Below are 12,250 nucleotides of genomic sequence, written 5' to 3'. Positions count from 1 at the left end.
TTGGTGGGGGGTGGTGGTGGGGGAGATGAGCATGGTCCAGAACAGTGAAAGATGACTTTTTTTAAACACCAATGATATGTATCCCAGTTTATTATTTTGAGCTTGGACTGCTGTGTCCCACAGTCCTTTTTCCCTCTTGTCCATTAATGGCGAAACTTCAGCTATTGTCATCCTTAGTTCTGCAGTTTGTCCAAGACTATTCCAGCTTCCCACATTTCTGCATGTGCATGACTTTACATTTACCTGCATTGAAATCCATTAGCCATGGTTTTGCCCATTCATTTAGTCTATTGATATCTTTTCCATCTACACTGCTTATAGTGCTGCCTATCTTTGTGTCACTGGCAAATTTGGATATGTGGCTTTCTATCCCGCCATCTAAATTGTGAATAAATACGTGAATAGTTGAAACTCCCAACACAGATCCTTGCAGGACACCAAATCACTTCCTGCCAATTGGGATACCAACCCATTACCCCTACTCTCTCCCTCCCTCTGTCTCTCCTTCTGCTTAGCCAGTTTCCTAATCAGGTCAATAATTTGCCATCAGTTCTATGAACTTCGACTTTAGATAAAAGCCTCTTATGAGGGACTTCATCAGATGGCAAACATTGATCCATTGACATTCCTTTGTCCACGACTTTAGCCATCTCTTCAAAATATTCAATCAGATTATTCAGGCTTGATCTACCCTTTTCAAATCCACACTGGTGCTCTCTAATCAGCTGGCAATGTTCTCAGTCACCCTAATCTTAATTATAAACTCTAGCAACTTCTCAACAACATGTTAGGCTAACTGGTCTATAATTCCCTGGTTTCACTCTATTGCCTTCCTCAATCACCATTCTTAATTGTCATCTTATCTCTTTTAAAGGCGGTATGTCACTGTAGGCTGTTTATTCTGTGCAGCTATTAGATTACGTAAATGGAGGGAGCTGGTTATAATAACATTTGGCCAAAACTACAATGGGAGTAGGCTGAAGGACTTAAGACTCCTCTATCAGCATTCTATAACACATGGCATCAATGCAGAACAGGATATTGTTCAAATAATCATAAAATCACCTTGGGAACTAATTCAAGTGAACACTGTCACCCATTCCCACAATCACTAAACAGGCAGTAAGTGTTGAAGTTAAATCTCAATTGAATTAAAAGCAAAAGTGTTTTATTCTTATTTCATGTTCAGTGAACTCAGCAAAACTGTTGTAGTTTCTGCCACTACTGGAATAACCACTAGCAGCCCATCTATGTCCACGAGCAGTACTTGTGCATTGAAGGTAAGTCATTTATCACGTTTCTTTGTTTTACAGTTATATGTAGTTGTCCTGCTTGATGCACTGACAGACATAGGGTAATTTACATACACCTTGTAAAAAGCATCCTCATCCCTCAATTTCATTTCATGCGCTGAATTTAGCTCACAGAAGCTATGAAAAGAGGCAATTTATTGCACGCAACATTTGGGACTAGGAGTGGGAAAACAAAGATATAGGAAGGAGTAATGGAAGAGGCCAGGAAGAAATAGAATGCTAAACAGGGACCAAAATGGAAAGCGGGATATAAAACTCCAAATGCAGGCTTTTCAGATGGGACCCTGTATGAAATTTAACAGCAAGTTGCATGTGACATGAAGTTGAAATTCAGCTCCTTCAGGCTAAACTTTAAAATTGAGAGGATCGGTGACTAAAAGGTCATTGACCTTAGCATGCACAACAATGACGGGATGATTAACCAAAAGCAATGCTAGTGGTTAGAACTTGGAAGTGTACTTCCTTGCAGTCTATCCAACCTACTGATAAATTGTACTATCTTTTACCTGTAAGAAGGTAAAAAGCTGTAATTTCTGGTCTTGTAATTACACAATGGGAATAAATGGGGTGCAGTGTGTTCCATTGAAATAATCTTATGCTGTGGGGCAAGATTTTTGATCCATTGAGATTGCATTAGAAATTGAAATTTGGTTTGTTGCAATTTTATAAATGAGAACCATTGGAATTCTGTTCAGTGGGAATAACTTGGAAGAACCTTGGTTTGTTTTCTTGCACTTGGTTAAAGCTGTGAATTAACTTGTAATCTGCCCAGTTAGTGATGTGCTATTACTTTGGTTGGCTTAATTGTCATTTGGTTCCATTTCAGGGTTATCAGGTTCCTGTTCTTGGTCATCCTGCTTCACATGGACAGTCCATACCCACAACAGGTTTGTTCAGAAATTGTTTTCAGATTGACTTTTAGTTATAACAACCAAATCAAAGCATTAATTCCTATGTACTTTCTTTAGGTCAGCCAATGAGGACCGGTGGGGTACGACCACCAGGAAACAGACCTGGCTGGGAAGTGTAAGTAGGAGCCAGTTTGAGTTTGTGTCCAAACTCAACAAATTGTATCTTCCTAGATAGTTTTCAATCTTATGGATCTATGAATGCTAATTCTACTTTTGGGAATAGTTTTTTTTTCCCTTTTGTAATGAAAATCCTGGTATTAGGGTTAGATGTTGATTTAGAAATCCTTTTAACCTGACTTGGCAAGCCCTCCCAGGTTGTGTGTAACACGGAATAGGTATAGCATAAAGCTTTCTGTGATTTTCCCCTAACATTCTTAACCATGGTCCCAACTTCAGAAAAGCAACTGCACCACTGTAGCATTTCCAGTTACCCACATCTTGACTGCATTGTGGCTTTCCTGTGTGGACTTGACATTTTGAATTGTGAGCGCTTCTGTATTATCCACTTGCAGCCATTAGTTCCTGGGTGGGATTTTTTTGCAACCAGAAAAGAGAAGGACACTCATCAAGTTGGCCTGGGCTACATTCTAACTAAGGTGCTCACAGCAGCAGGACTGTGTGCTGAAGCACAGGTGGTGTGGAATACTTGAGATGTTTTAATGTGATGCACCCCTACATAAACAAAAGTAATAATACTTCCCCTCCCTCATTCCATTCAACATAATTATCAAAATAAAGCTGTTGTTTAGCTGATTTCTAATTTTATTTCATACATATATGGTTATAGGAATCATTGTATTTCAAATGGCACTGACTCTTTTAGGCATTCTTAACTATTTCATTCAGATCTTTATTTGCATTTTTTCAATAAATCCTAATTCCATTTGAGAATAAATTTCCATCATTACAGATTGTAGCAAGTATAATTTTGCATGGTTCTATGATTTTTCAGTGAGCAGTGTAAATTGAGTATGATGACTTTCAGTTCAGTTTCTAGTTGAGCTGCCCACAACAATCTCTGGGAGCCAGTATTGCTCCTTGACATCTTGGTTTCCCAATTTCCCACAGGATGCTAAAGCATTTACCTTGAAAAACCATATTTGAGAATACCTACCAATGCATCTGCAATAATAGAAAGTTCTCAAAATGGGTATCATGTGGCAAACATGAAACCTTTCTCAGGTGCTTACAGATGATCTGCTGCTGCGACTTAGTATTTCTGCTTATCTTTGTTTAATCTGTTCCCCTAGGCCACCCAACAGAGGACATCAGCAGGGTGATCGTGTTCCAAGGAACCGAACACAGGCAACAAACCCCCCACCAGTGTATGTGCACCCCCCAGCCTTGTATCCTCCACCACCTCACCCTGTCCCTCTTCCTCCAGGAGTGCCTCCCCCTCAGTTTCCTCCACAGTTTCCTCCTAGCCAACCCCCACCCACGGGATTTAGCATCCCTCCTCCAGGATTCCCTCCAGCTCCTGCCACAATTTCTGCCCCATGGGTACCTCCTGCCACCCCAGCGGCTCCTGCCAGCGTAATACCAACAGTCACACAAGCACCTCCGCTGTCCAGGGAGGAGTTCTACAGGGAGCAGCGACGCCTAAAAGAGGAGTGAGTGGTCTTTGTATTTTCTGTTGTCTGTGTATATAATGGGGTTCTTCCTTTGAGAAGCTGGCTGCAGTTGAACTGTCATTAGATGCATTATTTGCACCATAACTTTTGAAAATCTAAATAAAAATACAAATCACACATATCAGGTTATTCAGCATCCATGAATGTTTCAGATGGGGCCCTTCATCAGAACTGTTCTGATGATTTTCTACCCCACACATTAAAAGACAGGCTTTCAGATGCTGACTGATCTGCAGACATTCATAATTTTCTAGCAGTAATTACATTAAATGTAATTGAAGTTCAGTTGCTACTTTCAGGAGTCATGCCGAGAGTTACTGTGAGATGGAAGCATCTTTGCCCAATTCTGTTTCAGTAGCTAATGATCTTTATCTATGGTATACAGTTCTGTGCAGTCCTGCTATAAACATATAAGCATATGTTTGTTTTAAGAGTTTATCTTGTTGACCCTTGAATGCAGGACAGGGGCTTGACACTCCACAGTAATTCTCCTTTTGTTTGCTCAGAACAGGCCCCTGTGTATGAATGTATGATATTTCTTACATAAATGAGCCACGTCACAAGCTCAACTGATTATCTTAAAATGATTGTTTGCGTAGCAATTAGCTGTTTGTTTGTGTTACCCATTGGCTGAGGTGTTGTCATAAAGAAAGCAATCAGTGAACTTGCCAACCAATCAGCACCCTTTTCTCCTCTAGTGTATTTGTTATCATTTGAAATTTGATATTCTTGTGCTGATGAGTTCTGTGAGACTAAAACTTGGCAACATATATTTCTTATCAGCAATAGCCATAGTAATTGCAAAAAAAATTGGAACAAAATCTGTCTGTAAAGAGCCCCAGTGTTTCATTCAGTGTGCCCCTGGTTGTTCCATGCAACCCGAGAACACAAATTGAATCAAATGTTGTTTAGTATTGAAATAAGCACTGGGCTGAATTTTAACAAAGTCAATGCTGTGTAGCATTTCAGTCTTCTCAAGCTGCAAGTGACTAACAGGTTCATGCAGCACAAACATTGTTTTTGGCTGGCAATGAATAAGAACACTATCCATTGAGTGGGCTGACAATTGGCAGGATGGGCCCAAACCCTCCAACCGCTGTGATTTAATTTTCCCTTGGTGCAGCACTACTTCTGGTGAATCCAGTGAAAAGCAGCCATTGTCCAACTGTCTATTATCTGCTGGTCAGTCCTGCACTAGTGCTTATGGCTGCTTCAGGATCGTCAACAACTTGACTGTCCTGTCATAAAGTGCATGCGATGGCTTAATAATCAGAGGAGGAGACCCAACAGGGACATTTTCTTCTACAGTATTTAATAATCCTGCTGCACCTCAGCATTTGCAAATACTATAAACGCCCCTTGTGCAAGTTTCTTTTCTGTATTTTAGTGCTCTCTGAGTAGAGGGAAGCAGCTTGTGTGGCTGTGCAAATTGAATATTTTACTGTTTTACTGGCTGTACACTGCTTGTAAGAGAGCAAGCTGGTGTGTGACTAACAGACTTAGGCTGTATTACAATCTATTTCTTGAAATGGTTCTAAGTGAGGAGGCTGCAGGGTTGTAGCTTTACTTCACATGATGCAACTTGTAGCCAGATTCGGTTCTATATTTCATGTGTATAAAAGTGCAACAGTTAACACTGCTGCTGTTAGCATTTTAAGAGAGCCTACATTTGCAAGATTCATAGATGCGTTTGCTGTGTTAAATATTTAAAGTCCTGCAATATTTGTTTTATTAAGCTTTGTTCTTTTTCACGTTCTGTCCTTCCCCCACCCTCTGCCACCAAAAACATTTTAGGGAGAAGAAAAAGTCGAAGCTTGATGAGTTCACCAATGATTTCGCTAAAGAGTTAATGGAGTATAGAAAAATCCAAAAGGAACGCAGACGCTCCTACTCCAGGTAATCGGCTTGTAGTGAAATCTGACCATAAGCAGATCTCTGAGTCCTGCAGCAGGTAAAAAGTGAAACTTGTTTGGGATGCTCATTTATTTAGCCTGTAGATGGAGGGACAGTCTGATCTGACAACCACAAGTACTATTGTGCTGGTGTAACAAAATGGCATTCTCCTGTAATCATCATCACCATTTCTTTGATCCCTGTAAAGCTGCTGGGGGTGGTGTAAGTACTTTTACACTGAAGGCGTCTCGATCCCTATTCTTCTCTCAGTCCTATTTTCTGTCCGTTGCTGGAATACTTGCAATTTAATGTTTGAAGGAGCAGAGTGTCCTCGGTGCACAGCTAACCTTAAATGATACAAAGTAAGGTTTATGCACTTGCTGACTTAATCTTCCCTCTGCCTGCATTTTACATTCAGAGGAGTTTCATCTCCCTCTCTCATTAAGAGATCAAAGCCCTCTGGTGTCTTTGCATATCGTGATTGGTACCTCAGACCTCTGTCCCTATTGTGGTATTACAGAGTGGACTTGTGATGTCACCCAGATAAATATTGTTTTTCTCTGACATTTTCTGCAGTGCTTAGTTTTCTGTAATTTCAAAAGCTTGTATTAGAAGTTCGCTATTCCAAGTGTAATGCTCAACATGGTTTCAGAATGCATTAAGTTCTCACTTAAAGTTATGGTTACGTTCCTGAAAATCGTGACTTTAAGTGAAGCAACTTGGATTCCTATGGGCACCCATAATTAATTTAATGTTAATGACGTTTCTTTCCCAGAGAAACCAATGTACAAGCTGAAATATTGTATCATACATGTGCAGCACTGAATTCCTATCTAGAATAACTTGTAAAGTAAAATAAATCACTGAGTATAACACATCTAATTTAAATATTTATAGCATAACATAATGGATTAGCTACTGTCTCTCCTACAGCACTCAGCTCAATTTTTTGCTTGCTTTCCTTTTACTCTCTCTCTCATTTCCCACTGTCTCTTTTCTCTCCCTCCTTTTTTCTCTCTTCCTCCTTTGCCCCCTCGCTTTGCCGCTGCCGCCCCCCCTCCCCAAAATAGGGGCTTCACCTCTGCACGCTGTCCTGGGCAGCCGATTGAGCCAGCAGGTAAGCACGGTTGCTAATACTTCAGCACCCGGATGGCAGCTTCCCATCCCGAGCCGCCATGACACTGCGGAGTGGTGATGACCATCCTACCCGAGGCTCTGCGTCAAGCTTCCTGCCCTGCACTCCTGCTCCTCGACCTTGTGTCTCACACTCACTCTCTCCCCACAGCCTTTGCTTCTGGTGATGTTGGTAGAGACTCTGGCATCAGAACATGGCGAAGACTGGCCTAGAGTGCAAAGGACATTAAAGCGAAAATGATGCAAATTGGATAAACGGCCCTAAGAATAAGTTATGTGAAAACAAAACAATGTTAAGTGGGTTGACTTAAAGTGAGGAGTTACTGTAATGGACGTCATCAAGTTTTGGAACAGCTGAAATCTGGAGGCAGCAGATGAAGCAGAGTGTCTAGCCAGAACCTGCTTCCATTCAGGCTGACTGCCTGTTGCTCCCCCCTCCTACCCTTTCCCCTTCCCCGATGGCCACCTCCTTTTTAAATTTTGCTCAATTTCCCCTAACCCATTACCGTCCCAACTTAGTTAGATGTAGCTCAAGTCTCTGAACATAACTCATCTGACCACAGAAGAATTCTAATGAATGTTTCTTGCACCTTTTCTTTGGTTCCATTATTCCTTATATATTGGGAAACCTGTAACCCACAGTCCAAAGGGCTGCCTTTTCAGACATATGGTAGAAAACTTCTGCATTTCAATTATTTGTTCGCAATATCTGATTGTAACATTTGATACGTAATCCCCTTTTCTCTTTTGCTGCTCAGGTCCAGGTCACGTTCATATAGTGGATCATCGTTCAGTGGAAGCTCTTACTCTTATTCCAAGTCCAGATCTCATTCCTCACGATCTTATTCTCGGTCAGTCAGTCGATCCCCAAGTCGTTCCTATTCAAGATCTCCTTCGTATCGAAGAGGTAGTGGGAAGAGTCGAGTTTATCGATCCAGATCACGGTCTCGTGGGTTCCACAGGTCCAGATCCAGGTCACCATCCTACAGGAGCTATCGTTCCCGTTCCCGATCTCCGAATTACAAAACCCATTCTCCTTACAAACGAAGTGCCCCACAGGGTGAAAATGATCGTGAGTATTATGATCGCTACAGAGAGCCGCCACCTCCATTCGACTACAGAGAACTTTATGATAGGCCTCGTGATCCAAGAGACTCTTACGAGAGGGAGCGGTACAGAGAGTGGGAAAGACGATGCAGAGCGTGGTACGAATATTATAAGGGCTACAGCAGTGGTAATCAGCCACGACCTCGGTCTCCCTCAAACAAGGACCACTTCTCTCCAGAACGTTTTGGCACAGCTGGTGCCAGGCGCGACAGTTCGCCTCACGGCCGAGGCCGTCGGGATGATTATCCAGCAGAACAGGCCCCCCGGGGTCGTAATGTGGCTAGTGCTGGTAATTATCCAGAAAAATATCCCTACAAAGAGAGTCACGCTGCGAAAGAACAGAGGGGGTCAAAGGAAAAAGAAGCACAAAATCTTCGTCCTGAGTCTAAAGGAACGAAGCATAAAAAACACAGGAAGAAGAAAAAAGATGAAACCGAGACGGCCACTAACCCAGAATCTTCTCAGGACGGGAAAAAGACTGGGGAGATTGCTGGCGATGAAGGGAAAGGGTCCACCGTGTTTCTACCCCTCAGCAGGGACGATGCGACACCTGTGAGAGATGAGCCCATGGAAGGAGACTCGGTTCCTTACAAATCCACATCTGACAAGGACAGAAAGGAAAAGTCGAAAGCAAAAGGTGAAAAGTTGAAACGCAAAGCAGAGAGTGGCACGCCCAAGAAAGAATCCTCAGGGAAAACAGCAAAAGCACCTCAGGAAAAGCCCATAGAGAGAGAAAGGGATAAATCCCCTTACAGTGAGTCCAGCACAAAGAAAGCAAAGGAGGAATGTCCTCCCAAGGTAGAGGGGGCAAAAATCCATCTGCTGCCAAAAAGCGAGAAGTTCTTTCTGCCCAGGAAGGTGCAGCTTAAAATGGGACGTGAATACCAGGAGATGAAGATTGCAAAAGAGGAAAAGCAAAGAAAGGATTACCCTAGGGAGGAGACCAAACACGAGAAACATGAAAAAGCAGTCAACAGGGATGACAAATCAAAAAAGGCAGTTAAAGCAGATGAAAAGCCAAGTAAAGCAGAGGTAAAAGCTGACAAGCGTAAAAGAAAAACTGACGAAAAAGTGACAGAGAGGGAACTTGGAACACCTCCAACTAAATCATCAAAAGTAGAGACGCCAGAGGCATCAAAACCTTCAGTGAAAGGCAAATTCAACTCCGGCACTGAGAAATCAACAGAAAAACATACAGACCTGCCTACTGAAGAGGAGAAGGCCACTCCAGCAAATGTGCCAGTGAGGAAGATCAAAATAAACCGGGAGAGTGGCAAAAAGATCGTGAGCGGGGAGTCCCCAGCTGCACTGGAAGAGCCTACGGAGTTAGCGGAAATGAACGGCGGGAAATCCAAACCTGAGAAAGTGAGAACAAAGACGAGAAGGAAAGTGACTGGGGGCGAGGCGGCTGGTTCAACCCTTGTGGATTACACAAGGTTAGTGCACTTCAGATCTTATTCTTGTTTGGCGTGGTTATCATTGGATGGCCTGGTTTCTGGGAAAGGAGGGGACCAAGTGTGGTTCTGTGTATTTTACTTGAAGTGTTATTAAGGTACCCAGTTAGTGTTCCTGTGATATGGATTGGTTACCACAACCAAGTTTTGGCATTCCGTGATTCCAGATGAAATTGATAGCCAAAGCCACAAAATTCCAGTGCCAACTTTAGTGAATGTCAAAACATTTTAAACTCGCACCTTCCCCAACAAAAAATCTGTATGTTGAGCATGCTATTGCAGTTTTAAATCCAGTTGTGGGAGCAAGGAGGAAACCATCTGTCTTCTCCCTATAAGCACATCTTTGTGTGGCTGTTTGTATTTATTTTTCCCGCTGTCATTTGATTCTTAACTGCAGCAACTATATAAAACGTCCTGTTCAGCTAGAATCAGACTTGCTTTGAAAAATCAAGTCTGTTTTCGCAGCATAAAACTGTAACGTTATTTCAAACCCGCCATTGCATACAAGATCAACTGGTCTAGCAGAATGTTCTCCATCCCCAAATTAATTATGCATCAACCATATCCAAGGGGTTTAGGGTGGGTGCATGAGATCACCCTATGCTCTGGCTTCCTCTCCATACAGGGAAGTGCATTCCAACAAAGCTGAGGTGGATTTGGTGGGGCAAGTTGTGTGTGCTTGACATGTGCTATTTCAGCTTAGTGCTTGAATGCTTGGTGTATCTACTGCATTGTATGAACCTTTCTACGTGACCATAATTAGGAATTGTGGCTACTGATGTGGGGAAGGGAGAACTGACAGTAAAGATGATGTAATTGTACTCTTATTTTTCCACCCCAGTACCAGTTCTGCTGGAGGGAGCCCCATTAGGAAAGCAGAAGAGAAAATGGACACAAAGAAGACAGTGATCAAGACTATGGAGGAGTATAATAGCGATACTAGACCCCCAGCTGAAGATGAAATTGTCATTGTCCAAGTTCCTCGTTCCAAGTGGGAGAAGGAGGATTACGAAACTGATGAAGATGAAGGGAAGACAGCAGCTGCTGCTGCATTAAATGTTGGGAAAGCTGCCAGCTCTGGACCGGGTGCCAGTGTGAAGCCTGTAAACCCAACAAAGCAAACCGATAAAGAGGCTGCTCCTTCCGAGAGAGCCCCAAAAACTGCTAAAGAACCAAACCTGGATGAGGTTCAGCAGGAGCCCAAAGCACCTGCAAAAATCTCAACTCTAAATGAGAAAGGTTTAAAGACCAAAGATAGGGAGCATGTGTCAGACAAGGAGACTGCAGACAAGAAGAAAGTTCTGGCTCAGCCCGACAAGCCAGCAGTTGCAGAGCGGGATATCGAGTCAGCAATTGGTAAAAACTCTCTTCAATTTTCAAAAGACCGAGTAGTTGAAAAGTTGGAGCCAGGCAGTAGAGGAACTTCAAACAAAGACACAGTTCCTTGTGTTGATGGGAAGGTGGAAAGTGTCGATAGGCAAATTCCGATATCCAAGCGCAGAGAGGAACGAAGCAAAGATATTAGGAGGCGCGATTCTCCCAGTAAGTGTGAAGAGCTGACACACAGTCAAAAAGGCAAGGAGCAACAGACAGATAGCAGGAAATGTAGTACTGAGCCCAAGAAAAATGACCAAAGTCCTGGGAAAGACAGGAAGCCGCAGGCAGATCACAGGAGTGGGTCAGAGTCTAGAAATGCCACTGAAGAACCAAAATCAGCCATTTCCAGCCGAGAGAAGGAGAAACGCACGTTGGAAATGAGGAACAATAAGGACAGGCTAGTAAGTGGGAATAAGGTTTCTCACCGGACTGAAATATCAGCTGAAAAGAGCGATCAAGAGCATTCTCTTGGGCGGGGTGACAAAGACCACAGTCGCAACAAGCCCCCAGGGCCTGTCAGTCGCTCTACCCGGCATTCTCGTCACTCCCTGGACCTGGCCAGAGAAACTGATGAGGCAGCCTTTGAACCTGACTACAGTGAGAGTGAGAGTGAGGAGGAGCATGCACTGAGGGAGGGAAGGGAGGCAAAAGAAATCATGGACCAAGCTAGAGAGGTCAAGGGGGTGTCTGTGGGCTCCAGAAACAGCAACACTAAAAGTCACATCCAAAACAGCTTGAGCCCCATTTGCAGTCGGAGTCACAGCCCAAGTGAGAGCCAGACTCGCAGCCGCAGTAGCAGTGTCAGCTCGGAGGACACTCAGGACAGCAAGAAGAAAAAGAAGAAAAAGGAGAAAAAGAAACATAAAAAACACAAGAAGCACAAAAAGCACAAGAAACACTTGGGCATTGAATCTGAACTTGACAAAACACAGAAACACAAACATAAAAAGAAAAAGTCTAAAAAAAGCAAGGACAAAGAGAAGGACAAGGACAGCGACCAGAAGGTCCGATCATCTGTCATCTTACGAACGGCAGAAACTGATTAGATGGGGTGGCTGGAATGTTTGATCAGATCCTGTAATAAATACATTAGAAGCTTTGTAAATATTCACTCGGACATTGCTATTCTGCGCTGAGTCTACTGCAACTTCAAAGATTTTGTTTTCTGTAATATTGAAGGTTTATAAATTAGTTTTTGTACAGAATTATGTTTGACCATGGGTATGGGCAGATTATGCTGCAGCATTTTTAAGTAAACTATCAGACTACACTGGGAACTACTGTGAAAATTTTTCACTAAACTTTTTTTTTATAGCTGTGTATACAAGCTGACAGTGTAATTAATGTAAATGTTTTGCCTGATGATTTGCAGTATAAAGTAAAAGCCTCACTGTGTCATCTTTTGACTGAATAAATTTTCATTGAATTCA

At 42.7% G+C, this 12,250-nt stretch overlaps 1 protein-coding gene across 1 annotated transcript in view; it reads left to right on the top strand.

The window, feature by feature from the left end:
• The window catches only part of LOC144690713 (E3 ubiquitin-protein ligase RBBP6-like), a 26,823-nt gene extending 14,573 nt beyond the window's left edge, over positions 1 to 12,250 (top strand). The window contains exons 8-14 of the mRNA XM_078558478.1: positions 1,190 to 1,280; positions 2,140 to 2,200; positions 2,282 to 2,339; positions 3,475 to 3,834; positions 5,650 to 5,751; positions 7,641 to 9,425; positions 10,285 to 12,250. Coding sequence (XP_078414604.1) covers positions 1,190 to 1,280; positions 2,140 to 2,200; positions 2,282 to 2,339; positions 3,475 to 3,834; positions 5,650 to 5,751; positions 7,641 to 9,425; positions 10,285 to 11,866 — 4,039 coding nt within the window. The 3' untranslated portion in view covers positions 11,867 to 12,250. The remainder of the gene's footprint in view (positions 1 to 1,189; positions 1,281 to 2,139; positions 2,201 to 2,281; positions 2,340 to 3,474; positions 3,835 to 5,649; positions 5,752 to 7,640; positions 9,426 to 10,284) is intronic.

The sequence above is a fragment of the Cetorhinus maximus genome, chromosome 15, assembly GCF_964194155.1.
Source record: "Cetorhinus maximus chromosome 15, sCetMax3.hap1.1, whole genome shotgun sequence".
Classification (NCBI taxonomy): domain Eukaryota; kingdom Metazoa; phylum Chordata; class Chondrichthyes; order Lamniformes; family Cetorhinidae; genus Cetorhinus; species Cetorhinus maximus.
The sequence above is the reverse complement of the archived record's forward strand: the minus strand, read 5'-3'. Positions and strand labels throughout refer to the sequence as shown.